At 37.7% G+C, this 27,545-nt stretch overlaps 4 protein-coding genes across 8 annotated transcripts; 2 read left to right on the top strand and 2 right to left on the bottom strand.

Annotated features, from left to right (window-relative positions):
• Positions 1-75: 75 nt before the first annotated feature.
• On the top strand, positions 76-6,272 carry LOC124844133 (MAC/Perforin domain-containing protein). 2 transcript variants are annotated; one of them, XM_047321005.2, is made up of 8 exons: positions 76-386; positions 870-1,154; positions 1,862-2,100; positions 2,957-3,158; positions 3,691-3,759; positions 3,842-4,028; positions 5,081-5,247; positions 5,379-6,272. In XM_047321005.2, the coding sequence occupies exons 2-8, from the start codon at positions 894-896 to the stop codon at positions 6,069-6,071; spliced, it is 1,818 nt and encodes a 605-aa protein (XP_047176961.1). In that variant the 5' UTR covers positions 76-386; positions 870-893; the 3' UTR covers positions 6,072-6,272. The 2 variants fall into 2 exon arrangements, with proteins under 2 accessions (XP_047176961.1, XP_047176960.1); XM_047321004.2 differs by having other exon boundaries at positions 77-415.
• A 1,540-nt stretch (positions 6,273-7,812) lies between these two features.
• Positions 7,813-9,808, bottom strand: LOC124844136 (uncharacterized). 2 transcript variants are annotated; one of them, XM_088091791.1, is made up of 4 exons: positions 9,554-9,808; positions 9,024-9,071; positions 8,335-8,724; positions 7,813-8,106 (listed from the first exon to the last, which is right to left on the bottom strand). In XM_088091791.1, exons 3-4 carry the CDS (start codon positions 8,632-8,634, stop codon positions 7,963-7,965), a joined length of 444 nt encoding a protein of 147 aa, XP_087947917.1. In that variant the 5' UTR covers positions 8,635-8,724; positions 9,024-9,071; positions 9,554-9,808; the 3' UTR covers positions 7,813-7,962. The 2 variants fall into 2 exon arrangements, with proteins under 2 accessions (XP_087947917.1, XP_047176971.1); XM_047321015.2 differs by lacking the exon at positions 9,554-9,808 and adding an exon at positions 9,226-9,397.
• A 1,863-nt stretch (positions 9,809-11,671) lies between these two features.
• On the top strand, positions 11,672-22,640 carry LOC124844139 (DNA-binding bromodomain-containing protein). Its single transcript, XM_047321018.2, has 8 exons — positions 11,672-11,918; positions 12,148-12,785; positions 12,887-12,964; positions 13,421-13,664; positions 14,689-14,785; positions 21,119-21,257; positions 21,661-22,074; positions 22,217-22,640. Exons 2-8 carry the CDS (start codon positions 12,174-12,176, stop codon positions 22,412-22,414), a joined length of 1,782 nt encoding a protein of 593 aa, XP_047176974.1. The 5' UTR covers positions 11,672-11,918; positions 12,148-12,173; the 3' UTR covers positions 22,415-22,640.
• A 688-nt stretch (positions 22,641-23,328) lies between these two features.
• On the bottom strand, positions 23,329-26,650 carry LOC124844147 (Pseudouridine synthase family protein). Of its 3 annotated transcripts, none has more exons than XM_047321029.2 (10): positions 26,322-26,650; positions 26,191-26,247; positions 26,024-26,101; positions 25,895-25,948; positions 25,090-25,172; positions 24,661-24,727; positions 24,490-24,552; positions 23,976-24,248; positions 23,800-23,860; positions 23,329-23,709 (listed from the first exon to the last, which is right to left on the bottom strand). In XM_047321029.2, exons 1-10 carry the CDS (start codon positions 26,556-26,558, stop codon positions 23,606-23,608), a joined length of 1,077 nt encoding a protein of 358 aa, XP_047176985.2. In that variant the 5' UTR covers positions 26,559-26,650; the 3' UTR covers positions 23,329-23,605. The 3 variants fall into 3 exon arrangements, with proteins under 3 accessions (XP_047176985.2, XP_047176984.2, XP_047176983.2); XM_047321028.2 differs by having other exon boundaries at positions 24,628-24,727; positions 25,090-25,169; XM_047321027.2 differs by having other exon boundaries at positions 24,628-24,727; positions 26,322-26,649.
• Between the last annotated feature and the right edge of the window lie 895 nt (positions 26,651-27,545).

The following is a 27,545-nucleotide window of genomic DNA, read 5'->3' as shown; positions in this document are numbered from 1 at the left end:
AGCAAAGATAATAATTTGCAAATTATAGTTTGCAGCGAAAAGTGGGGAATGAGAAAGTAGAATGAATGTTTGGAGATAATGGGCGTAAAGTTTGTAAAAATCGTCAATGAATGCTATTATTGCTTTCACTCTTTCTCATTCAATAGTCAATAGTTTTAAAATAATTAATAATTACTTAAAATGTTAGTCTACCTCTGTTCCGGTTTCCATTCCTCTCTCTCCTCCGCTTTCGTGTGTGTGTCTCTCTCTACATCCTATCCACCATTCCAAGAATCCAACTTTCACTTTAGGGTTTTGAAATTCCAGCTACAAGCCACGCGCTGCTTAGCCTGATCGCTGATTGGCTATTGGGCGGCGGCCTCCATTTCCACGGCTGGAGAGAAACTGTGAGGAGCTCCTTTTGCACCGTAATTATGTAATGTTTAAGCACCGAATTTGGCTTAATTACAAGTTTTACTAAGAATGCGTTTCGTTAAGTACGTGCTGAGCTCTGGGGGCTGGTGGGGCATTCAATTCCTGAATTGCAGCCTAGCTTTTTATTTGTGGGGCACTGTATAGAGAGTTCACCGGGTTATCATGAATCGTTGCGGCAAAAACTATATTATTGTTACTTTTTAATTTCCTTTTTCGGCCGAGCTTAAGGAGTAAATGCTTTACTAGTTTTGCACCACTCTGAACATTTTCTCCTTTTGTCGGTTTCGAGATGGATCTTGAGTTTTTGTTTTTTACTTAGTTGCGCGAGTAATCATTTATAGTTTGCGTTTGTATGCATGGTTTGTGTTTTAGAAGGTGACTCGATTTATCGTGTTAGCGAAACTCCTAATTTCTGAGTTAAGAGTGCTGAACTGTGGAATTTGGTTCCATTTCAGGGAAGAGAAATGATATGCTAAGATATGGCACTTAAAGTTCCCGCTCATGTAGCTGCTGAGATTGCAATTGGGTCCATCGGTCGTGGTTATGATATATCCCTTGATATAAGGCTTAAATATTGTAAAGGAGATTCCGTAAATTCACGTTTGATTGAGATAGATGAAAGTTATGTCAGAGAGGTGGTACTACCCGATGGAGTTTCAATACCAAATGTTTCCAAATCAATTAAATGTGATAAAGGGGAACGCACTCGGTTCAGGTCTGATGTTCTGTCTTTTCAACAGGTAAAGTTTTCTGTTTTACTTCTGGAGATGAAATGAATTCTGAAATCATGTTTTGTTTGATGAAAATTTTGGCCGTTACTTAGAAATAAATTACGAGTATTGTTGTGCATCATTTTTCCCATTTCCTTTCAAGTTAGTGTTTTGCTCATGAACTACCCATTGGAATGCACTTTTTAGTAGATGATAGATGGAATGCGTATGAAGGTCGTACTCTAGCCTCATATTTCCAAAGTGAACAGGTGTTTGTCATCATTACTGTCAAAACTTTACTTTTATGTGTTTGAAACCATGATGCACAATGAACTTTGTTTTCAGTATGATGTTTCCTGGTTTAAAGCCAACGAGGGATTGGCTCAACTGGTAAGATCTGTTTGACTGATTGCTGTGGGTAGTCTTTCCTTGGTAGGTTATATGTAAATAACCCTTATAAGCTATTGCAAAAGCATATGACATGCCCTGACCGCTTAGTGTGTTATGTGTATCACTAAGTAGCCAAACCCTCTTCAAATTATGAACCAGTTGGTAGGTTTCTTAAGGCTTTTGATCTTTGGATAATTACGCTTCTAAAGGCTTTTGATCTTTGAAGGGACATAACAAAATATTTCTTTTGTTATAATCTTTGACTTTCTTTTTGTCTGCATTTTAAGTTTTAAGCAACACATGCATCATCTCCTGTTCAGTGGCTGTTTACTTTTGAATGTTTTCAGATGTCGGAGCAGTTCAATCAGGAGTTATCTTTGACAGGCAAAATTCCATCAGGGCTTTTCAATACAATGTTTGAATTTTCTGGTAGTTGGCAGAGAGATGCAGCCCTTACGAAGTCCCTTGCTTTTGATGGGGTGTTAATTACACTCTATACTGTTGCACTGGAGAAGTCTCAAATGGTCCTCTGTGACCACGTTAAGAAAGCTGTGCCATCATCGTGGGACCCACCTGCTTTAGCAAGGTGAATTGAGTTTTGTTATTGTAATCTTGACCAAATGGTGAAATTATTTCTGACTCCTTGTCAAATGAAATATCATCATCCTCTAAGTTCTAGTTTTGACATCTTGGTCAGCTCTTCGAACTATGGATGGCCTCTGATCTCTAGCTTCATAATGATTAAGGTTCTGTGGGCCTTAAGCTGATTCATTATAGCAAAAAGATAGAAATGACCTTTAATGATAAATGAATAATATGTGGAAGTAGTTCTCCGATATATTTCTGTTGTTTTATTTATGCCCCAATATTATATATTTTGCCATTTCTATTTTCAACCTTGTACGATAAGCAGATGAAATTCTGGGAATGGCTGCATAAATGAGGTGAATTGTAAAATCACATTCATGTTATTATGCAGTCGCATATCTGAATATTCTTTAAAAAAATTCAATTTCGTTAAGCTGACGAGTGCATAATTTTATTTGAACTTTTCTTCGCTGATCAATGTCCTTTTCATGGAAAATTTTGACTTGGGCTTATAAATAACAGCAATAAGAAGTTCATTGTTGATGTATGCCTATTATAAGCCTAATTTATGTGATAAAAGCTTATTTTGGCCTATTTATTCTCTTGTTTTTGATGTTTATTTGCTTTTAATTTATAATATAAATATTCTTAAATGGTGCTACGTTGTAATCTTCTAATCAAATTAGGACTAATTTGGATATATTATCTTTGTTTGTATGGCTCAATTATGTTGATAAGCAACATAAGTTGGCTGTCTTAAAAGTTATTTAATTCTATTTGGATTACCTCGCTTTTCTTTTTACTGTATTTTTGGTTTGATACTCTGGCTAACTGTTACTATTCACAATTCTCAGGTTTATTGATACCTTTGGCACTCATATAATTGTTGGTATGAAAATGGGGGGAAAAGATGTAATATATTTGAAGCAGCAACACTCATCAACTCTTCAACCTGCTGATGTTCAGAAAAAATTGAAAGAAATGGCAGATAGGAGGTTTCTAGATGCCAATAGCCACTATACCATTGCTTCTGATCAAGTTTTCCCAAATGACAAGGTTTGTGAACAATTTTTTGAGCATAGGGTCCGATCAGTATTTATCCTGCTATTTTATGAAAACTTCAAAATATGGTTTGTCTAGTGGACTTTAAACCTTACTCAGAACTAGATATTTGTGGTTGGTTAGATAGTGGCTTAATAGTGGTAACAACAAACTTTCTAGGATAAGTTATACTATCTTAATAAATAGACTTTAAGTCTAACTCACTTTCATAAAACCGGATTGTAGATTGCACCTTCATTTAAACTATAATTTAGTCATATCTCTTGCTGATATGACATTTCCAACATTTTTATACCTTTCTTAATTGAGTGAAGAAGTCAGGGGAGAGTCTAGAGGTCTTTTGAATACTATGAGTTGGAGGTTTGTGAATCTGCAATCCGACGATTTTAATATCTTGAATCGCTCATGTCTGATACTGTCTTCCATTGATACAGACCTATATATATTTTCTGGAAATAAGCATTTTTCTATTTTCCTATATTGGATTGAAACTTGACCGTTTGTAATAAATTTTGCTTCTTTTCAGTTTGGAATCAGGGAGCAGAGGCTAACATTTGCCAATATCAGTCCATCGAGTTCTTACTCACACAAGGAGGTGTGCTTAAAATATTTAACTTTGAAAACATTTTTAATATTTATATTTACCATAGCAATTGTACTTATTTTTTTTATGGCAGGATATTGTAAGCATTTGCAAGAGGAGGGGTGGGAGTGATGACAGAAACCTATCCCACAACGAGTGGTTACAAACTGTTCAGCACGAGCCAGATGTGATCTCAATGTCGTTCATTCCAATTACATCTCTATTGAATGGAGTGCCAGGGAGTGGATTCTTGAGCCATGCCATAAACCTTTATTTACGATGTAAGCAAATTTATTTTTCTTTGCGTACTTTTTATCTAAATAATACTTCCTCTTGGTATTTAATTGCAACAGTTGTCCATTATGTTGTGGACTGAGCGATTCGGTGAGGTGCAAAATTTTATGGTTTAAGGTTTACTATGAATAACTTGTGAAGTTCCCCGATGCCCAACATTTTGCAAGACTAAAGCAATTATTGAAAATTGAGTTAGCTTGCAAGTTTTTTATTCATAGGGAAGTATTCTCACTGCAACTGAGCTATTGTAGATAGTTGTCTCGTAGAATGACCACCAGCCTGCTCTCTACTTTTTAACTGGTTTTTTTGCATGACCAAAAATACTTGTGATCTTTATCTTGATGGTTATAGACTTCCCATTACATGCTGTTAGACTGTCCTTTATATTCATTGAATGTTGATTATCCTCTGGCCTAATGCATAATAAGTTCTGAATTAACAAATCCCAAAAAGTGAATGTATTTTTCAAAATTTCTCATATTTGGAGTGGTATTTCCTTTATAAATTAAAACTGGGCAAAGCATCACTTGTCTCGTGGATAGTCATATGGTTCTCGTAAATAATCCATACTGTGAAGAAGTTTGCAACTATTCTCGTAAAAATGGTCATGATTTTTTGAATTGCACATTTCATTCTCTTGGCTGTGTAGGAAAAGGATTTGTCATTGGAATAGAATAGAAGCGTTCAATTCCTTTGCTTGTTGAAGTTCTATTTCATTCTATATTTTAATTCAGTTGGCTTTGAATTAACCTAGTGTCATAAATACTTTAAAATATCCGCCCTACCAGTGCATAGATGCTCTCATAAGGACTTAATAGCGTTTAGGCATTGACATGCAATACCAATTAGTGAAACATAAGAAAGCATATTCTTGTTTGTGAATCATATGCATCATTACACTGCCCATGTCTTAAATTTTTATCTTAAAATTAAATTTTCATGGATCACTTTTTTTAATGTTTTGTCTTCAATTTTGGTTTATTCCACATAGATTATCTTTACTAGTTCAAAATGTTTAGTTACACATTGGATCTTGCAGATAAACCACCGATTCAAGAGCTCCACCAATTCTTGGAATTCCAGCTGCCAAGGCAGTGGGCGCCTGTATTCAGTGATCTTCCACTTGGTCCACAACGGAGGCAACGAAGTTCATCTTCTTTACAGTTTAGCTTCATGGGTCCAAAGCTTTATGTTAACACCACACAGGTGAAGCTTTGTTCTTTGGTCCTGGGTTGGGCACATGTTAAAAACACAGGAAGTTTTTTTATTTAAAAAGCATATATTTGTGATTTATAATCTCTGTGCTGAAGCCAGGAATTGTTGTCATGTTATAATAGGTTGATGTAGGTAAGAGGCCAGTAACTGGTCTACGTCTGTATCTTGAAGGTAAGAAAAGCAATAGGTTGGCCATCCATTTGCAACACCTTTCATCACTTCCAAAAATCTTCCAGCTTGAAGATGATCCAAATGATAACTTTCAGCGGAAGTCATACGACAGGAGATTCTACGAGAAGGTTCAATGGAAGAATTTCTCTCAGGTGTGCACAGCTCCTGTGGAATCTGAAGAGGATCTTTCAATAGTAACCGGAGCACAATTGCAAGTTGAGAATTACGGCATAAAGAATATACTGTTCTTAAGACTTAGATTCTCAACGGTGTTGGGAGCTAAAGCAGTGAAGCATCCGGAGTGGGAGGGATCACCCAAGTTGGGAGCCAAGTCAGGACTGATATCAACTTTAATCAGCCAACACTTCACATCCACATTTCAGAAGCCTCCTCCGCGCCCTTCGGATGTTAATATAAATTCTGCCGTCTATCCGGGCGGCCCTCCGGTTCCGGTCCAAGCTCCCAAGCTTCTGAAATTTGTTGACACAAGTGAGATGAACAGAGGACCACAAGAGTCTCCTGGCTATTGGGTTGTCTCTGGAGCAAAGCTTGTTGTTGATAAGGGCAGAATTTCTCTCCGTGTTAAGTATTCTTTGTTGACCATGATATTACCAGATGAAGAAGACATGTTGGATGACCTCTAGCCATGAACAACAACAATTCCTCTGCTTTTGCTATGCTCCTACTTGTATTAAACTTCTACAGTTTAACACCATTACTTGTTCAAAATTACAGTTACAATTACTGATCAATTCCACTCTAAGAATTTATGGTGAAAACGCTGAGAAATCATGTCATCTTTTAGTATTCTTTTGGTATCATGTTTGTATATTGTTAGTTGTTAAGTTACATTCCATTCTTTGCTCATTCATTAGTAACATACGCAGCCTTATGAACCTCTGCAGCAAAACAATTTACGCCTATCTTTGTCCCTTTCTGTCTGTTACATTACAAACTTCAGGACACTCTTCATTATGTTTTAATAATTATAAACTCTTTCACCCAAAGATCAATTCACTTGTTTCATTTGCAAAGTAATACTTAAGAGATGAATTTATTGATATTTAAGTTTTTTACTGGTAATGCTGTATTAAATAATGTACAATTTCTTATTGGAGATATATGGAGCTACATAATACTTTAGGAAAAATAAAAATTCAAATTAATTAAATTTATTTGATTTATTATTTCAATATTTTTATTTGAATATTTATTATATATATACATATAATAAAATATTAAACTAAATTATCTTATCATTTGTTATCCTAATTATTATTATTTTATAATACAGAAACATGTCTTTAATAAAATAATTTATTTTATATTTCATATGTACTATTTTAATTATTTATTTCATTATAATTTAAAAATATATATGTAATAGAAAACCAAGGTGTGCTCAATTTTTCACATATAAGTGACATGTAAAGTTTAATATTTAATTTCTTTATCATTTTCGAGCTTTATGCTCCTTAAAATCTATATAAACAAGATTTATTTAAATCTAAACAGACATCAAGCATTAAGAATCTGACACATTCACTTAAAAAGAAAAAAATTAGTGATATATAGCTTCATAAAGACTCACACACATTGATTTTTAAAATTTTATGCTGAAAGTAATGTCATAATCTTTTATACGAACAACTCATTTTAGAAATGATAAGTTTAGTGAAAATTTCAACATTTGATATCAAAATTAATACTTTGTCTTGGCAGAAGATATAAATACAATAATGTATTAAATTAAAAAAAATGGTGAATGGCTTTTAAGTTTAAATAAGGCAAAAAATTTCTTTTACATTTTGTTTTTCTGGTAACATGTGCAGCCTCTTAATTAGACAAAGCTTTAGTTGTTTCCTGAATCGGTTGGTAGTTACACCAACTTACAAATTACTGCTGTGTTGTGGCAGTTTCCCCTTTACACATTTGACATCACACTCTCCTCTCATCATGAGAGCTGCCATCAATGCATCACTCTCTCTCATTATACTTACTCCAATCACTAATCACCCACCACCCTCATCATTATACTTTACTCATCTTCTCAACCTTCTCAAATTTCTCCAACAATGTTATTGTCTAACTAATATTTGCTGCCAAAACTATTATCATTTTAATTTTGGTTTTTGTTCTTAGCTTTCATCCTTGCCACCACCAATGTCTCACGGCACATATTCCTCAACAATGAAACAATGTCTTAAAACTAACATGTCTGGTATATTATAAGAAACAAAACCCACATAATTATGGAAATCAGAAACCAGAAAACAAACTATAATGGCTTAAAAGTAAGAGTAAATACTGATAGTAATGCAAGTAAAAACAAAAAAGAAACATTTATGGTGCAACTTTAGTTGCTGAAGTTGAAGTACATCAAACTAGGAAAAAGCTGGCTTAACATTTTGGCATATAAATACAATATTTATGTATAAAATTGACACAAGTGGGTGGTCTCTGAGTATCTGTATACAGAGAGAAGAAAAGTTGATCATTGATAGCAACATATTGAAGGATAAAAAAAAAGAAGCACTAATTAAATAGAAAATGATGTTCATGAGAAGGCCAATAAGCCCCTTCCCTTTGACAAGGGAGAGGAGCAGGTTGAGCGATGTAGGTAGGATATTGCTGCCCTGGCATCACCACTGAGAAATCAGAACCATAACATGCTGGAACCTGTCACAGATAAGTTTCCAAAACATGATGTTTTTTGTATTGAACTCCTTTACTTGATTATGCAGATGACATAATTTATCTCTCAAAGATGAATGCATTCATGAAAGTGAACAATTAATTTATAGTTCTTAACTAACACAGGTTGATAATCATAAAATGCAGAAAATGTTGCTCCAGGATCTAGAAACAGTGAATAAAAGGAAGGTTGAAAAGCATGAAGAGACTTACTGATTGTGGGTTTCCCTGTTTTGGTGTTGGTAGTGGTGGGTGCTCCTGATAGCGTCGCATCATAGATTCTGGTGTGGAGAATTGTGAGGTGGGTTTGAACAAATGTTCAAATATTGCCATTATAAGAAACATTGAAATCAAAATGGCGGTGGCAACAAAGCCAAAAGAAATAGCACTCATAGATGTCCCTAAGCTTTTCCATGGAGCTTCCTCATCAACTCCTGTCTGTGATGGACCAGGGTTTGAAGATGGATATATGTTCCATGGAGGCTTTGATCTTTCACCGTTCAAATCGCTCATGGTAGTACCTCTACCACACTCTCTACTTTTGGCCTTTCAAGATCTTTGCATTCATATATATCTGATGATAATCTCAAGAGAAACTCTATCCTGAAACAGATGAGAATAGAAAGCATCAGCAGTGTACTAAATAGGGAATTTTTATGCAGATGCACAGTAACAGAACATTTTGTTGAGAAGCTTTTTACAGGTACTTGTTTTTTACCACAACTAAAATGGCCAAAACAAGAATATCATGATTTGATGAACACTTGAAGTGAAGAAATTTAAAGAAAAAAATGGTGGGCTGAGGCAATTATATTAAATGGTAGAAGCACATGTATGCATGGCCTGATAGAAGGTTGTAATAATGATATTGAATAGAAATGAAATGAATAGAGTAAACTTACCTTTGAATGAGGTTGAAGTGTGTTGATCCAAGAGCAGAGTTGTTTATGCTATATTGGTTGACAGAAACATGATGGTGAGAAGGTTTGCTTTATAGAGAATAGAAAATGTAAAGACAAATGTGTATGATAATCCTATTGGAACACTTTTCTATTTATGTTCCCATGTCGATGATCCTGATGCCTAACTTATTGAATACTATACCTTGTCAGAAGAAGCAAACTTTAAGAAATAAAAAAGAATGGGCCTTCTTGTCAGGAGAGTCTCAGCAACAATTTTCAATTGCTACCTTTAAAACTAAAAGTACTCCTATTTAAGCCTGGATTCTTGTTCTTAATCCAACCCTTTAAGTCTCATGAATAGTGCAAGCAATAATTTCAAACTACTATTAGAAATCACAACATTCCTTTAACACAGCAATGTAATTATTGTATGCATTTCAAAACAAACAGTTTTTATGATAAACACACACATAATTATTAAGATTAAGACTAATACACCGAATGAAAGGAGATAGGAGCCTCTTCCTAACCTCTGTGATGTGAGGATTAAAGCCTAAAGTCTCTCTATGATGATGGCATAAATGTATTGAATTCCCTCACTTCCACCATAACCATTCAAATGTAATGATGAGAAAGATTGCACTGTGAATCTTGCATAATCTGATAAAATCTCCACTGATAAAAGATATTAAAAGAAGAGAAAAAGGCTGCTGCAATATCGTGCAAATACCAACTCATACATTACATTACATGATAAACCCAAAAAATGAAATGAACACAACACAAGTAAAATAGCAGTAATGATTATTATTATAGTGATATAATAAATAAAAAATATGAAAAGGGGAGCGGGAGAATGAAAGTGTTTGACATCCAACAGCTAAGCAGTGGTAGAGCATTCATGATTCAAGTGAAGAAAGAAATAATTTTATAGTGAAAAAGAAATAAAGGTAGTAAAGTGGTGATGTAGACCACTTTTATTCCTCTCGTGTTTGCCCAAAAATAAACTGGTTAAGGGAAAACCATGGCTTTTGTCAGACTATGTATTACCGTCTGTCATGTTTTATGTTAAATCACTTGCAAGTGCATCATTCATACCCAAAAAACTCAGAGTAATTACTGAAATGAATGAAGCAATAATGAAGAGAAAAATGATTAAAAAGGAAAAGCATTGAGTAAACATGTTTTTGTCAACGAGACAATCACAGTGTCTGAGGAATATGAAAGGTTATCAGCAACCCCCCCAAAGAAAAAGGTAAGAAAGAGATGAAATTGAGGAAGTAGATGCAAACATCACTTTCACTTTAGTGTGTGACAATCAATTGGTTTTAGACGACATTGTATGAACTACCGTCCATGATTATTCCAGATTATATTATTCCTCAACTTCTCTGAGTACTTGCATTTGAAGTAATGCAAATGATGAAATTGTGAGTTATTTGAGAAAGAATGAAATTTTGGATACAGTGTTTGAAAGTTAAAGGGGAAAGTGTAGGCCATTTTGCATGTAAGACATGTTTTTGAGAAAAGAAGATGGCCCGTGACAAGAAAGCGCACTAAAGAAAATGTCGAAAAATAGATTCAAACACATATGTCTCCATCTTAAGCAACCTTGACTTTTACAACAAAAATTATGAACAAAGAATTTGTACATACATAGTCCAAACAAGATACCATAATTGCTTATATTGGTGAACGTGGAGGGCAGCCTGTTATGTTTCATATTTTATTATCTCTGTCACCTTCATGGCCTGTTTTTTCACCTGCTTCTTCTCCTCCTCATCATCATCATCACATCCTACTTCATGCAACTCTCTCTCACACTTTCTTTTTTATCTCTCATTATACTTAATCTAAGCTTTACAGAATTCGAGTATAAAGTAACAACCATTGTCAGATATAACAGTGTCAGAAAACTGCTAACAATACTCAGATAAGAGAGTGATTCTAAATGATGGATCATATAAAATCAATTATAAGCTCTATGAAACTTGATTTTAATCTATATCTTAAATTAAAAATTTAAATTTACTTGTTCGTTTCATACAACCATAGTCAAAATTTATCTATTTGGTAAGGTAATCTTTTCTATAAGTCATCACCGACATGTATATAATCTTAAATATCATAGTAAATATAATACAATATTTCCCTTAATTTTATGAAACTTCTTAAAAGTCAAACTATAACTTTTTAACAACTAAATTTTAAGTTGTCACAGGTTTTCTAATTTTATCTTTTAAATAAAAATGTTAAAACTAAAATAATTTTTTTATTTAAGTAAATGTTATTTTTTAATTTAATCTTTTTTTACTTGACATTCTTTAAAATTTATTATTTTTTAATTATACAATTACTTATAAAATAAATAAAATTATTTACCATAAAATTTATTTAGATTTACCGTAAAATTATAAAAATTATTTTTTATTATCATAAAAACTATATATTTACTAGTAATATAATATACAACGTGAACGTGTTTCCATTATGATATATTAGAAATTATTCTGATAAGTCAAATATTTATATTGATAGTATGATTATATATTTTTTAGGTTAGCCAAATTTTGAATTATATGATTTAAAGAAAGCTGGTTAATATTCAATATATAAATAGTTAATAGGTTAAAGATAAAATTAATTGAGAATTTCGCGTTGACGTGGGTAGAGGAGAGAGAGTGGTGGCGCAGGTGGTAATGAAACGAACCGTTTTGAAGCTGGGAAGATAGCGAAAGGAAGGGATTGAATTGAGTGTTGGCACGGTGGGCGTGGCGGTGTTCTTCCTCCGTCGAGTGAAGCTCAGGGAAACTTTCCCACTATCCCACTCCGCCGATTCCTCCGTACTCCTGCCTTTTTCTCTCTTCCGCACTCCACACCCGTTTTCCCTTCCTTGTAACTGCTTTTCTCAATTCTCTAATTACTTCCACTTTTAATTCTTTTGCTCCATATTTTCGTTTCATTTAGCTCAAATTTACTCTCTTTTTTCATTCAATTCATGCCCTTCCCCTTGCCAAACTCTTTTTGTGTTTAGTATTATAAGTTTTTGATGGCCCCTTTATGCATAAATTATTGTACTTTGTAGTGTGGTGATTTATTTAGCTTTTGTTTGAATTTGTTTCAGGGTGGTATTTGGTTTGAAGATAGAACATGAAGCGCAAGCGTGGGCATAAGAAAGGAAAGTCAAAAGGTACCACTAACCATGGAATGAGTGCTAACGATAACCTAAGTAATGGTGGGGGTCAAAACAAGGAAGAAACCTCTGGTTTGGATGAGTTTGGTTATGATAAAGATAACTCTGGAATGGAAGATGACACGCCTTCTTCCACTGGGACGGATCAGCATTTCAATCTTGCTAACATAAATCCTGATGGTTCCATTGATAAGGCTGTTGGGAAATCAGTTGGGCGTGTTAAGGTGAAGCTTAAGACACCTAAAATGTTGGACTCCCAACCCACCTCATCTGATGCTCCCACACAGAGCGATACTGATAAGAGTAGCCAGCAGCATGGCCTTGAAAAACAAGGTTTGAGTGCCGAGAGGATGGAGGATAGTGCAAACTCGTTGCCTGATATGAAACTGAGTAATCTGTCAAAGAGAGCTGGTAGCATAAAAATCAAGTCTTCAAAGGTTTTGGGATCAAATGCGGAGCACACAAGCAAACCATTGTCAGCTTCCACTGAGGTCATCCACCCAAAAGAAAGAAAGGCCACTCAACATAATGCCCTATATAATAAGCAGGAATTGGATGCTTCCTTAGTGGTTTGTTGAAGCTTTGATATAATTGCCCTTCTTGATTTTGTTTGTTGTTTCCAAGCATTACATTGTCAACTATAATAATGCATTCGGTTTGTTCTGCACAGATTATAAGGAAGGTAATGAAGATGGATGCAGCTGAGCCCTTCAATGTTCCTGTCAATCCCGAAGCTCTGGGAATTCCTGTGAGTAATTTTTTGCCATAGCTTATTTTCTTAAAAAAAAAAATAGATGACACCTATTTTATGTTTGGTTTCCGTTCTCTGGAGATGTTAGATATTTCTCTTCCTCAATTTCTGTCACTGAACCTAAAGTTTGCTCCTTTTACAGTGTTTTGTTTTGTTAAATTTCATTTTTTTCAATGAAGCAGTCTTCTACGTCCTGGGTACTTCCAGAAATTATTGTTTAGTAAAGTTTCTCTTGACATACTAATACTAGGAAGGAAAGATAACAGTGAAAATGAAGAGCAATTAAACTAGTACATTCTAGTAGATACTAATTTGTTGACGTAGAGGTTATATCCTACAAGGATCTATGATATCTGTTCAGCCATAGTGAATAACGTGATTGATTATAAAACTTGGAACCATTTTTTTTATATATTTACTTGTGTCTTATCTCATACTTTTATTTGGGACCAGGACTATTTCGATATCATAGATACACCAATGGATTTTGGAACAATATGCAGCAATCTTGAAAAAAATGAAAAGTATATGAATTCAGAGGATGTATATAAGGATGTTCAATACATTTGGGACAACTGTTACAAGTATAACAATAAAGGTGACTACATCTTGGATCTTATGAGGCGAGTAAAGAAGAACTTTATGAAGTATTGGACTGCAGCTGGGCTATACACTGAACAATCAAAAGGGACCAAGGGTGAGACATCTATCTATCTATATATATATATATAAAGGCTTTTAAGTTATCTAATAAATTATAGATATTTTAGTAATTTAAAAAGGGACGGGAATGAGGACGGGTATAGGGACAGGGATGGAGTGGATATGTAGATACCTATTCCCATCCCCATATATGTATTAAAAATATTATCCTTCCCTTTTATTGTGCTAGGATGGAAGATATAAAGCATTTAGCAATGTAACTCTTGTCTCTGCGTTCTCTGGATCTGTTTTGTATGAAGTATGTCTGGAAATATGTCATTCTTTGGTTTTTAATATTTTTGTTATTCAATGTTTTTTAGAGGAATCTTCGGCTAGAGTAGGCTTGGTTTATGTGTAGTTTTTCCTCGCTGGCTCTGTCTTTGTCTGTGTCACTCTACTTTTATATTTTGGTTTTCTGTGGACAGGGTAAGGAGGTGAGAGGGTGACAATAAATGATAGATATTATAATTTTTAGACTGAGAAGTTTTAGTTAAGCAATTTGCCTTTCTGAGATTTCACTCTAAAAAGTTTAGCTCGAAAAATTGCAAAGTTTTAGAATGATAATTAGTTCTATTCCATCTGGACTTTTGTTGTAAAATCTAGCTAGACCCTTTGTATTGTTTAAAAAATCTATTGTTTACTACCCCTAACTTTGAGGGGTGTGGTATGTTGTTTCCTAATCCACTGACCATTCCAATTACCTCCCATATCACAAAGTGGAAACTCTCCCCCATTCCATTGTAAAATATCCACATAAAAGTATGATAACTTTAGTCAAATTCTACTCATCTCATCCCAGACCCATCAGTGGGTACTAGATATCTGAACATATTGGAGACAATCTGGGAAGCTCCCTCCTAAGCAAACAGTTATCTTATTGTAACATATCTTAATCCTATCCCATGAATGAAGAATATTACTTTGCATGCATTATCTTCTTAAAACAGATGGTTTTCATTTCATGTAAAATACTTTGACATTCTGATAGCAACATGCTATATGTTTTCATTATGTATCAGGTATGGAAAGGACTTCAACAGAAGATACCACACTGTCTGGTGATGGAAAAGTAGGGAAGAGTAGCCAATTGAAGCAGAAGACAAAAAAGCGTCATGGGTGTGTATTCCAAAAATGCAAAATATTTCTATTTATTATATGATGTTATAATTTCTTACGTGATAATTGTTCTTAGCATGGAAATGTCTTAGTTACCATGGAATTGATAATGTTGATTTTTTTAAGTGAACTGTTACGTGCCTGACCACGTAACCTTGCTTCACACAATGAACGGAACAGTACACAAGTGAATAAAACCTCTTTATTAATGAAATTCTGGAAATAACGACAAAACCAATGACTGGGAGCAGGTTCTCCTTCAGCCACACGAGAGCATAACCTCTCTTACAATAAACTCAATAATCAAAAGCTGCCCCTAACCCTAGGTGCCTCTCCTAATTAATACTAATTACGCCTTCCAGAAAAGGTAAGGAATAATCATAATTGCCAATTTATTATAATTAAACTTAATTGCCTATTTAATGTAATTATCTGGAAAGAATAAATCTGTCCTTATTAACTCTATTTATTACTGTCTTAATTACAGTAATAATCTGCCTATCCATCCGCTGGCCAGCTATTCATTATGGACGCTCGTCCTCGCCCCTCGCAGGGACGCTCGTCCTCTCGTCCATGTTAGGACGTTCGTCCACATTCTGCTCGTCCTCGCTCGTCCTCGCCCCTTGCCCTGAACGTTCGTCCATGTTAGGACGTTCGTCCACATTCTGCTCGTCCTCGCTCGTCCTCGCCCCTTGCTCTGAGCGTTCGTCCATGTTGGGGCGTCCGTCCTCGCCCCTCATCACCCCCCTGTATCTCTTCCTCTCATACACTCGCCAGGCCCTAACATTACCCACCCCCTGAAGATCAACCTTGTCCCCAAGGTTGAAGTCAGGATATTGGTCGTGGATGGTGAGGGCATCTTCCCATGTAGCCTCGTCAGGTCCTCCCCCTTCCCATTCGACCAAGACTTCCTGCCGTGCGTCCTCCCCCTGGTGAACTTGCCTGTTATCCAACACTCTGGCCGGTCGTGGAGACGGTTCTTCCACCTCCAAATCTTTGGGTAACTCTGGCTCGACCGGGTGGTCCCCTACTGCCTTCTTTAATTGGGACACATGGAACACGGGATGTATTCGAGCGGTCTCTGGTAATTGCAGCTTAAATGCGACTGCCCCTACCTGCTGCATGACCAAGAAGGGACCAAAGTAGCGTGCGGCCAATTTAGACTGCACCATGGACGACATCGTCGTTTGACGGTGAGGTCTAATCTTCAGATAGACCCAATCTCCCACTCTTACTTGGGACGGTCTTCTTGCCTTATCTGCCTGCCTTACCATCAACTCCTGCGCCCTGGCGAGATGGAACTTTAGCTGGCGGAGGGCTTCATCTCTCGTCTGTAATTCCTGATTGACGGACTCCACTAAAGTCTCTCCTGGGACGAACCTATGCAGGGAGGGTGGCGGTCTCCCGTAGACAGTTTCGAATGGCGTACATTTGGCTGATTCCTGATAGCTGGTGTTGTACCAATATTCCGCCCATGGTATCACAGTGCTCCAGCCCTTGGGCTGCTCTGAACAGAAACATCTCAGATACCCTTCCAGGACCCTGTTGAGAACCTCCGTCTGTCCATCCGTCTCCGGATGATAGGCTGTGCTCATCTTCAGTCGAGTGCCTTGTAACTTGAACAGCTCCTTCCAAAAGTTACTTAAGAACAGTGGATCCCTGTCACTTACGATCGAGAGTGGTACCCCATGTAAGCGGACAACCTCTTTCACGAAGATTTCGGCTATAGTGCGAGCGGAATATGGGTGTTTTAGGGGTATGAAGTGTCCGTACTTGCTGAGCCGATCCACCACCACTAAGACAGCATCATATCCTCTTGACTTGGGTAGTTTGACAATAAAATCCATACTTATCTCCTCCCAGATAGCGTTGGGAATGGGTAACGGCTGCAGCAGTCCTTGCGGAGATGAGGTTAGATATTTATGCTGCTGACAAACTAGGCAGTGGGCCACGAAGTCGGTCACTGCTTTCTTCATTCCCACCCAGTAAAGTGATTGTGCCACCTTGCGGTACGTCCGGTAAACCCCTGAATGGCCTCCTGTATGAGTGGAATGAAATTCTGCTATCAGCTTGGGCACCCAGGCCGAACGAGCGGACAGCACGAGCCTCCCTTTATAGTGCAAACGCTCGTTCTCCAGCGTGTACGAGGGGTGGGAATTGGGGTCCTTCTTTAAGTCCTCTATCACCTTCCGTAGCTCCTCATCCGCCTCAACTTCTTCCAAAATCTCTCTGAAATCTTGCCAATATGGCTGAACCACCACCCTTAACTCCTTCTCATCCCGCAGCTCATCCTCATCCTTGCGTGATAGGGCGTCAGCCACCTTGTTGGTCACCCCGGATTTGTACACGATCTCAAAGTCGTATCCCAGGAGCTTGGCCAGCCAATTCTGCTGATTTTGTGTGGTAATGCGTTGCTCCAAAAGGTACTTCAAACTCCTCTGATCCGTGTGAACCACAAACCGTTGCCCCAGTAGGTACGGCCTCCAATGTTGTATGGCCAAAACCAGCGCCATGAGTTCCTTCTCATAGATAGACTTCCCTAACGTTCCCTCCGACAGCGCTTTGCTAAAGAAGGCTATGGGCTGCTTCCCTTGCATGAGTACCGCTCCTATCCCCCTCCCGGATGCGTCACACTCAATGTGGAACGGCTGATTAAAATCCGGAAGAATCAATACTGGTGCTGTCGTTATGGCCTTCTTCAACTTAAGCATGGCGCCCTCTGCTTGTTCCGTCCATGCGAACTGCCCTTTCTTGAGGAGGTCGGTCAAAGGCCGGGCAATCTTCCCATAGTCCTTAACGAACCTCCTGTAGTAGCCGGTCAGCCCTAGGAAACCCCTCAAGGCCTTTACTGTCTTCGGTTTCTCCCACTCCAACACTGCCCGCACCTTGTCCTCGTCCATCTCCACCCCCTTCTCTGATATCCGATGGCCGAGATACCCTATTTGAGTCCTGCCGAATTCGCACTTCTTCCGGTTGGCGACCCAGCTATGTGTCACCAATTCCCTTAGCACCGTCGCCACCTGTTCCAAATGCTCGTCCCAAGTGCGGCTATACACCAGTATATCATCAAAAAATACTAGTACGAACTTCCTCAGGTAAGGCTGTAATAGTTGGTTCATGGCACTCTGAAAAGTGGCTGGCGCGTTGGTGAGGCCGAACGGCATTACCATGAATTCGTAGTGGCCCTGGTGCGTCCGGAAAGCAGTCTTCTCTATGTCACCGGTTCCCATTCGTATTTGATGATAGCCTGACTTTAAATCCACCTTCGAAAAGTACTTGGCTCCCCTCAATTCGTCCAACAACTCCTCTATCAAGGGAATAGGGAATTTGTCAGGCACGGTGGCTCGGTTGAGGGCCCTGTAGTCCACGCAAAACCGCCAGCTGCCATCCTTCTTTTTCACCAAAATTACAGGGCTTGAATATGGGCTGGTGCTTGACCTTATGACGCCTGCCGCCAGCATTTCCGCCACCTGTTTCTCAATCTCCCCCTTCATTACATGGGGATATCTGTATGGCCTTACGTTTACGGGGTCCGTGCCTTCCTTCAAGGGAATTCGATGAACCATTCCTCTATCAGGGGGTAGTCCCTCCGGCTCGTGAAACACTTCCGCGTATCGCTCCAGGATTCGCTGCATGTCGAGCGTCTGCGCCGGAGTCAGTTCTGGACCGAACGTTTCTTTTTCCGGAACGTACGGTTTGGGTCCCTTCTCCTTCTCGGTCTCCCCAAGCTCCCACACCAATGACCATATCTCAACTTCCGTCATTTTAAGCAAGGCTGACGGTTCTACCAACCTCCTAGTTAGCGTTGGATCTCCCTTGATAGTCACCCTGCTCCCTGCTTGTACGTACGCCATGGTTAGCTGCCTCCAGTTAATGACTACCTCGCCCAGCTTAGCCAACCATTCGACCCCCAGTATCACATCCACTCCGCCCAAGTCGAACAAGTGAAAACGTTCGTTAATCACCACATCCCCTACCTGGACCGTTACGGACTCACAACATCCTCGCGTCTCCTTCCTCCGTCCATCCCCCAAACTCACCCGGTAGGATGGTGTATCCACCACGGGTAAGGCTAGGTCTTCTACCAGCTCCCTGCTTATGAAGTTGTGGCTGGCGCCACTGTCAATTAGGATCAGAACCTGCTGCGTCCCTATCTGGCCGTGCAGCTTCATCGTTTGGGGCTGGGTGAGCCCTCCGGCTGAGAAAGCAGACAGCTCCAGTTGTTCGCATTCTACCTCTTCCTCCTCTTCCCCTCCTGGTTCCTCTTCTTCGGCCAAGATCAGCGTCCTAAGCCCTCTTTCTGGGCATCGGTGGCCTGGACCGAACGGTCCATCGCATCGGAAACACTTCCCCTCCTCCCTGCGCTTGACGTACTCTGCGTACGGTAAATCACGTACGTTCCTGCCTTGAGCGTTAGAGAACGTACGCTCATTCCCCCTCCTGGGGCCTCCTTCAGCGTTCGTTCGGTTCTGGTTGTTGCGGCTAGGGTCCACCCTTGCCACGGACCCGCTCGTCTTTCCCCACGACTGCCCTTTGTTGCTGATTCCTCCACTTCCCCGCGTACCTGTTTGGAACGCCTCTACGTCCCTGGCTAGCCTCATGACATCCATAAAGTCCTTCGGATCTAGCAACCTGAGTTGGTTACGAATCCCCTCTTGTAGGCCGGCCATGAAATACCCCAATAACTGTGCCTCGGGTATGTGTTCTGCTTGACTCACCAACACCTCGAATTCTTGGATGTAGTCTCCCACGGGACCCGTCTGTCTACATGCTGCCAGTCTCTCAAAAACCGTTCCTTGATTTCGGCCTCCAAACCGCACCACTAATGCCTCCTTTAACCCGGCCCATGACCGGTTGCTGGCCTTCTCCCTCCAAAACCTGAACCAGTGTCCTGCTATTCCTTCCATGCTGATGTACGCCAGCCGCAACTTCTCGTCCTCGGGCACCCCTTGGAGTTCGAAGAATTTGTCCGCCCTGTAAATCCAGTTCATAGGGTCGCTGCCTTCGAATACGGGCAATTCAACCTTCTTCCTCCAATAAGGTTGGTCTTCCCGGTGTCCCCCTCCTAGTCCTCCTCCAGCTCTCTCATCCTCGTCATTCCTTCTTCCATGTACTGACCCCTGACTACTATCCAGGTGTCCCTCCTCCCGTCGACCTCGCTCGCCTAGTATCCTTACTAGTTCCTGGACCGCTGATTCCAGCCCGCCCATGGAGATTTCTAGGGTCTCTATCCTCCCGTCCATGGCAGTCATTTTCCCCTCCATCACGCTCTCCCTCCTTTAATATGATCCGGCAGTTTCCTCCCTTGACGATCCGGCAGGTCGGACCAATTTGTTACGTGCCTGACCACGTAACCTTGCTTCACACAATGAACGGAACAGTACACAAGTGAATAAAACCTCTTTATTAATGAAATTCTGGAAATAACGACAAAACCAATGACTGGGAGCAGGTTCTCCTTCAGCCACACGAGAGCATAACCTCTCTTACAATAAACTCAATAATCAAAAGCTGCCCCTAACCCTAGGTGCCTCTCCTAATTAATACTAATTACGCCTTCCAGAAAAGGTAAGGAATAATCATAATTGCCAATTTATTATAATTAAACTTAATTGCCTATTTAATGTAATTATCTGGAAAGAATAAATCTGTCCTTATTAACTCTATTTATTACTGTCTTAATTACAGTAATAATCTGCCTATCCATCCGCTGGCCAGCTATTCATTATGGACGCTCGTCCTCGCCCCTCGCAGGGACGCTCGTCCTCTCGTCCATGTTAGGACGTTCGTCCACATTCTGCTCGTCCTCGCTCGTCCTCGCCCCTTGCCCTGAACGTTCGTCCATGTTAGGACGTTCGTCCACATTCTGCTCGTCCTCGCTCGTCCTCGCCCCTTGCTCTGAGCGTTCGTCCATGTTGGGGCGTCCGTCCTCGCCCCTCATCACCCCCCTGTATCTCTTCCTCTCATACACTCGCCAGGCCCTAACATGAACAATATAAGTTTACAAGTAGATTTTGATTGTAGATTGATACTTTTTTCCCTGAAATTATATACTGTGTAATTGTGTATCTTTCTTAAAGGTGCGTTATAAATCTCAAGTAAGATAGAGGGGAAGAGAAACTTTTATTTACTTCGGGGGTTGTATTTCCTTTAGACAAGTTTTGTTAAATGGATCTTTTGTTCATTTGTAATTGTAAGTGTTCAATACTGAGGAGTTCTGGACACAGAATTCCTTGCTCCCATCCTTTTAGTTTCCCTTGTATCAATGTGAGAATTGTTGATGGATAGTGGTTCATTGAAATCATATGCATGCTTACACTTCTTATTTTGCAGAAGACACCATAAACATGACTGTTTATGTGCTATCTGTGTTCTAAAGCGACGTAGGAGAGAACGGGAGGAAAATGCTCGTATGGCTAGAGGCAGCTTCGGATCTGGTGGTGATAAGCATGCTAAAGAGTTTAAGCACGAGGTATTTTAATGGCTTGTGGCCTACATTTTATCTTTTGGATGTCTGGCAATTTTTGGAGGCAGTTTTAGGGTATACATATCATGTCTCATGGGTAAAATTCTGAACTGAAATGATAAGATCGCAACAGATTTACTTTTTCTGTTTAATAGTCAGACTGGCTTTATATACCTGCCTTGGTGCAAATTATAAAGCCAGTTATTATAAATCAATTTTTTTAAGTGACATGAAAAGGATATTCTCAAGCTTGATTTCCCTTATTACTTTATGTAACATTCGATTCCCAGACATAAAATGAGGGTCATAGTACAAGTATTAAAGAAATCTGAGTATCTACTTCATGAAATCCAAGAATTGATTAGCTTGGCCAATAACATAAATAATTTTGTACTGCCTTATTTTTAAGGAATCGGTACAAGTAGATAGTCCTGGTGGTGAGGATTCATCATCAAATATAGATGAATCTATGGGCACTGATGGAGATGTTGATGAAGACAGAGGAGAGGTAACAAAGATGGATATTAGTGAGAAGCAGTGTAGCCCTCCTGAGAGAAAGCACAGGAGCATTGATGTTGATGATGATGGCAATGATGACCATGGCCTAGAAGAAGGGGATGACGAGGAGGGGAATGAAGAGGAAGAAGACGAGGAAGATATTGAAATGAACAGTCAGAAGAGAGAGATGGATGAGACTACAAAACATGGTGGGACCTTGGCAGTGAAATCAAATGTTGGTGATGCAACTGTTCTTCACGATGAATATAGAACAAAGCAACAAGAAGGGCAAGTTTCGTCAGTCCAGCCTAAGAAGAAATACAAGGTATTTCACTGACTGTTTGATCTAGTAAATTACAGTATTTGCGTAACCAGTCATGCAAGAAATCACATGCTATAATGCAGTTGCTTTAACTTGTCACTATTTGCAGTTGATAAGTGTACTTAATTGTTCATTTTGTTTGTAGGGGTCACAAGATAAACAGCAGAAAAGTAAGCTGCTTGAGAGTTTATATAATGAAAACCCCAAGCTTTCAGGTTTGTGTGCAATTCTTTTCCCCCAAAATAGTCAGTCTGTTTGGAGTGGACCACACTCACTAATACGGAGGACAAATTCTGCTCGTACTAGTTCAATCCATGCTGCTATTAGTTCTTTCATGGAGTAACTTCTTATGTTGATCGATTCATTATTAGTTTAGTTGATGATATCCATTCGTTACATGGTGTATTATAGTTACAATATCTTTATAACAAGAGCAGATATTGTAATTTTGGTTTCTGTTCTTTGTTTATTTTGTATTTCATTTAACTTTTTAGATCCGCGTAAGCATATTACTATGGAGGCGGCAGTTTCCTTCTCACTCAGTTTTTTCCTGCAGGGTACTACTTCTATATCCAAGCTGTTAGCAGGCAAGAATTTCATGGATAGATTTACAAATTTTATATTAGAATTATAGTTTTTCTTAATTATATGAATTTATCTTATTATTCTCGTTGGTGCTACAAAATTTACATGAAAGAATGTGATTGAAACCCGATTAACTTATATTAGTATACCGCAGATTGGCGATTGGATGCATTAAATTTCACTAACTAACCAACTAAGATGTCTGCAATTACTTACATATTCTATTTATATTTTTAGACGAAGTAGGATATCCAATGTATCCTTTCGGTCTGAGAATGATATTCCGAATTTCGACACCTTCATAAATTTCTTTTTTCAGTAATCCGAAATGTTAGTTTTATATTTCAAAATATAGTGTATTTTTATTTTATGCTTTGAAATATATAATTAGAAATATGATTTCTTTTAAGAATGTAATTTTGTATTTCAAAATGTATTTTTTATTTTGTATTTCAGAATGTATGACTTGAAATATTATTTTTATATTTTGAAAAATACAATATAATAAAAAATTTTATAAAGTTACAAAGTCAAAATTATGGCAAAAAGAAATGCCCTTACACTAAATTTGATATCCGGCCCATAATAGAACATGATAAATTGAACAAATTTTAGTAGAATGAGTTTCAGAGCCATATTAAAAAGGAAAATTTATGTTATACAAACAACTCGTAAAGGAGAATTTACATCTACCTATATATTTTATTTTTATCATACTTTTAGAGGATAGATCTCTGCTGGTGAGTATTACATAAAATATTTCCCACCTTTCCTTTTGTTCAAGGAACATAGCTAAATGATATGGTTTGAGAAAGTTTTTTCTTAATTTTAAAAGTTTTTTCTTAATTTTAAAGAAATAAAGTTAAGGAATGATAAAGTTAAAGTTCATACAAAGGGACAAAATTTATCCATTGGATTGACTCCTACATAAGCTTTGTGCATGAGTCAACTAAGTTGTAGGCAGATCATATTTAACCTCTCCCAAGTAAAGACCACATGCTGGGGCCATTGGACTTGCGGAAGTAACACTCTTGGCATTCAAAATTCTTTCAACTGCAAAGTGCCCATCATGTGAGATCATTTTTTGCACAAACAAATCAATGTGAATATATCAAACGTGACTAGACATGAATGTATGAGTACCGTCCGGAATCGTCAAGTTTCCACTGCCAACAGCCTTGAGAACACCCACAAGTAATCTAACCTGAAATCAATTAGCATCTGTGTTCAGAACAGATTGGATTGAAAATGCAGGATTATATATAACGCAAAGAAATTGAACTTCTTCCTGGACTCAATTCTAACTTAGATTACTCAACCTGGTGGTAAAGAAAGGAGCGTGCTCGTGCTGTTACCACCAGGCAACGATGTCGTCTCCGTTTGCCAAATCCCACATCTTCACTTGAAGTCGTTAATTTATCAATGCATGGACTTGAACTAGGAGCAATGTCAGTTCCGGAGTTGCTAGGGTAGCCACGAAGATCACTACTAACTTTATTATGTCGTTCTCTATCCATTACAGATGGGAAATATGGACTTTCAATTACCTCGGTGACACTGAGTTCACCCAAAGTTCTAATTGGTGATTTTGCCTGTAAGCGAGCAATTCTACGTCACATTTTGTTGATAATACAAAGAAAAACATGAGATGTTTTAGAACAGAAACAAGACATGCTAAAAACACCTTAGAAAGAAGCGTACAGTATATCCCTTAGAATCAGATGAATGTAGAAGAGAGTTGAATGGCAAACAAGGTTCCACTTTAAGTTAGACAAATTATTAATTAGAATTTTATGAATTACTGTTCACACATATTAGAGAGAAAAAAACAACCTGACAACCAGCTGCCCTGAAGGAACTAAAATCATGGCATCCAACAAGAACCCTGCATGCTTCCTGCATGGATATCATCAATAACTTGCATAGATGGAAGATTGACAATCTGATAAATATACGGAGCTGTTAACTAACTTGCATAGCTGGAACATTAAGATCTTCACATACATGCCATGCTCGATCTTTCTCAAAGGTTGACAAAGGCTCTGGCCCAGACAGCAAACGATAGAAGTATCTGAATTGTAGTTCCAAATAATGAGCAATTACTTCAAATAATCGAAAACAAGAAAGAATTCTATGGAAACGCACGGAAAAGTAGCTAATGCCAGAAATCTTAGATGAACCTTTTTGCAATATTCTTCACTGTCACTATTACAAAAAAATAAAGAACAATTTCAAAAGATCAAGCAGTTCTACTCCATTCATAATCCAACAAATATACTTCATAGACCAAGTAGCTCCTCCATTTATAATCCAACAAATAAAAGCTAAGAATGAAAATCTTGCATCAAATAGAACTGTAGAAAAGCCGGTGACGGTATATAATTGCGGCAATTGATAATCTACGAATGAAAATCAAGAATCTGAAGAACTCACGTGCGCTCTTGTGCTTTAAATCTGGCATGAAAATCAGATGGAACACGTCGAACATCAATGATCGTTAAGTCACTGTCATGCTTCTAAAATAAATGAAATTGCCAAAAAACATGTTAGAAGCCTTTGAGAAACAGTTTAGGTTTCCAAAACTGCAACTCCAACTTTGAGTACAATCAAACACGAAGTTGATAATAAATTTGCTCTTAAGAACATACTCAATAATTCATTAATATTCATGCAATAGTTTATAAAGCCAAAATTCGATAATAACAAATACTAAGAATCTGCACGGATGAAAAGCTGTCACAAATAGAAAATCTCCTGGGTATGCAATAGCATTAGAAAATTCCTCAGTGGATAGAAAAAAAAAGTGAAAAAATAAAATAAAATAACTCCGACATTATCTGTGGACCTTTGGTGCAAGTTTTTGCCTCAACACGCATCATGCAGACAGTTCAGAATAAGATTGAACTTAAAGCACAAGGTGATGGAAAGTAAATTACAATTCTATCTGCTTTATCCAAGCCAATTACTAAAAAATTGCAAGCACGCATTCTTTGCAGCTATCTTCACAGTTTCTTTCTTCTTCCAAGTCATGTAAGAAGATCAAACATTTTTTCAAGACAGAAGAAGCAATGTATTTATTTAAAGGGTAAAATGTGTTTTAAGTCCCTAACAATTTGGTTATAATTGGTTTTAGTCCCTAATTTTAAAATTTTGTAATATTGGTCTATTATTTTTTAATGTGACGGATTTGGTCGGTGTCCCGGTAATTTATTTTGATTTGAGCACAAGAAGAACATACCTGCAAGAAATGGTTTACAGCCCTTCCAACCACAGCAGGTTCATGAGGTGGTAACTACATGTTTATAATGACCAGATGAGCAAATATATATTGATTCGTATAAAGTTAGGGTTTATGTAAGATACGGACCACTTCACCGGGCTTCCTTTTGCTGGTCCGTTGAATATCCACGTGACAAACATTTGACAAAGCATGAACTCCAGCATCCTGCATTTCCATAGCACAGTTAAGTGGATTGTATTGTATTGCATTTGTAAATTGTTTGTGAACAGTGAGTGCATGAGAGTGATATATACAGTTCTACTTGAACAGGAGACAGAGACGGGCTGGCCAACAAACTTAGCAAAAGCTTCCTACAAAACAACAACACATTTGATTTTATAGTAATAATTGATGGAAACAGCGATGCGATGTTGTAATTTGATACCTCGAGAGCTCCAACGACGGTACGGCAAGTGAGCTGCTTCTGAGAACCGGAGAAGCGAGTGCCGATATACTCGATTGCAAACAAATAGCGTTGAATCCCATTTTTAGGGTTTTGATTCATCTCTTCTTCTTCTTCTTCTTCTTCAATGTGACTGGGATGCTCAATTTTTGATAACTTGGATGGTCGATTGTTATCACTGCACTCCAAATCCACTGAATGCTTCAAACTGTGTGTCATTGAAATTTGAAATTTCAATCTCAATGCAACTCAAAGAGGGTTTCTGTTTCTCCTTTCCGCTTCCCACCATACTTGCCAAATAAAATTCGTTCTTAAATACTAATTGAAAATATCATCTTTAATATTTCTCAAATAAAAAATTATTTTATATTATCCCCTTAATTTCACTCAGAGATCAAAAAACAAATATAGAAGAGATATATATCTGATCCAATTAATGTAAAAATAAGCACGATAAAAAAAACATTACATGATAAAAATTCTAATGCTAATTTTAAACAAAAGCTATATATCCAATAAATATTAATGTTAGGTAATTAAACGCTTATTTTTTTTCTTTAATCTCATTTTTTAATGACATTTTCTATAAAATAAAAGATACTCGAAGTATCAGAAAGTAAAACAAATAAACACATAGTCATGATTTGAGTCAAGATGAGTAATAAGTTTCTTGAGAATCCAATCAATCAGGCCGAAGACGAAAAATAGTTTGGTTTAGTTAAATTCATTTTTACTTGTTTTTTTTCTTTTACAATTGTTTAAAGAAAAGTTCATCTGCCCAGAAAACAGAGTAGAAAATTAAAGATTACAGAAGTAGAAAGGAAATGGTCCCAGTCTTACCGAGATACGAAGGAAAAGGAGTGAGAGAAGAGAAAACTGCACGGTGAGAAGGTGAGAAGGTTCCATGGAAGAGAGAAAATGGCGGGAAGAAGGCGTGGATGATCTAACTCTGAAAACCTCTCCTTCTATTCAAAACATGTGCTTTTATAGTGTTCAAAACAAACTCCTAATATTTACTTATATATATATATATATATATATTTAAAGTTTTTTCATAAGCCAAACACGCATCTTCAATTATAATAAAATAACGATTTCTTTTTTCAAAATACTTACTAGCCTGTAATATTTATTTTTCTTATGCTTTTAATAAAATACTTCAATTTTCTTAGGTTTATTTAAAATAAGATATTAATTACATTTTAC

This window comes from Vigna umbellata, chromosome 5, assembly GCF_029865625.1.
Source record: "Vigna umbellata cultivar VRB3 chromosome 5, Vumbellata_1.0, whole genome shotgun sequence".
Classification (NCBI taxonomy): domain Eukaryota; kingdom Viridiplantae; phylum Streptophyta; class Magnoliopsida; order Fabales; family Fabaceae; genus Vigna; species Vigna umbellata.
Note: the sequence above shows the minus strand (reverse complement) of the source record. Positions and strands in the feature narration are given on the sequence as shown.

Excerpts from the sequence above, each read along its gene's own strand:
- LOC124844139 (XM_047321018.2), top strand. The coding sequence starts at position 12,174 with ATGAAGCGCAAGCGTGGGCATAAGAAAGGAAAGTCAAAAGGTACCACT. Across the intron at positions 13,665-14,688 it reads ACAATCAAAAGGGACCAAGG|GTATGGAAAGGACTTCAACA; the intron begins GTGAGACATCTA and ends ATTATGTATCAG. Across the intron at positions 14,786-21,118 it reads AAGACAAAAAAGCGTCATGG|AAGACACCATAAACATGACT; the intron begins GTGTGTATTCCA and ends CTTATTTTGCAG.
- LOC124844133 (XM_047321005.2), top strand. The coding sequence starts at position 894 with ATGGCACTTAAAGTTCCCGCTCATGTAGCTGCTGAGATTGCAATTGGG. Across the intron at positions 1,155-1,861 it reads ATGTTCTGTCTTTTCAACAG|ATGTCGGAGCAGTTCAATCA; the intron begins GTAAAGTTTTCT and ends GAATGTTTTCAG. Across the intron at positions 3,760-3,841 it reads GTTCTTACTCACACAAGGAG|GATATTGTAAGCATTTGCAA; the intron begins GTGTGCTTAAAA and ends TTTTTATGGCAG.
- LOC124844136 (XM_088091791.1), bottom strand. The coding sequence starts at position 8,634 with ATGAGCGATTTGAACGGTGAAAGATCAAAGCCTCCATGGAACATATAT. Across the intron at positions 8,107-8,334 it reads AACAGGGAAACCCACAATCA|GTTCCAGCATGTTATGGTTC; the intron begins GTAAGTCTCTTC and ends TATCTGTGACAG.
- LOC124844147 (XM_047321027.2), bottom strand. The coding sequence starts at position 26,558 with ATGACACACAGTTTGAAGCATTCAGTGGATTTGGAGTGCAGTGATAAC. Across the intron at positions 24,249-24,489 it reads TCAGGGCAGCTGGTTGTCAG|GCAAAATCACCAATTAGAAC; the intron begins GTTGTTTTTTTC and ends GCTCGCTTACAG. Across the intron at positions 23,710-23,799 it reads AAACTTGACGATTCCGGACG|TTGAAAGAATTTTGAATGCC; the intron begins GTACTCATACAT and ends GGCACTTTGCAG.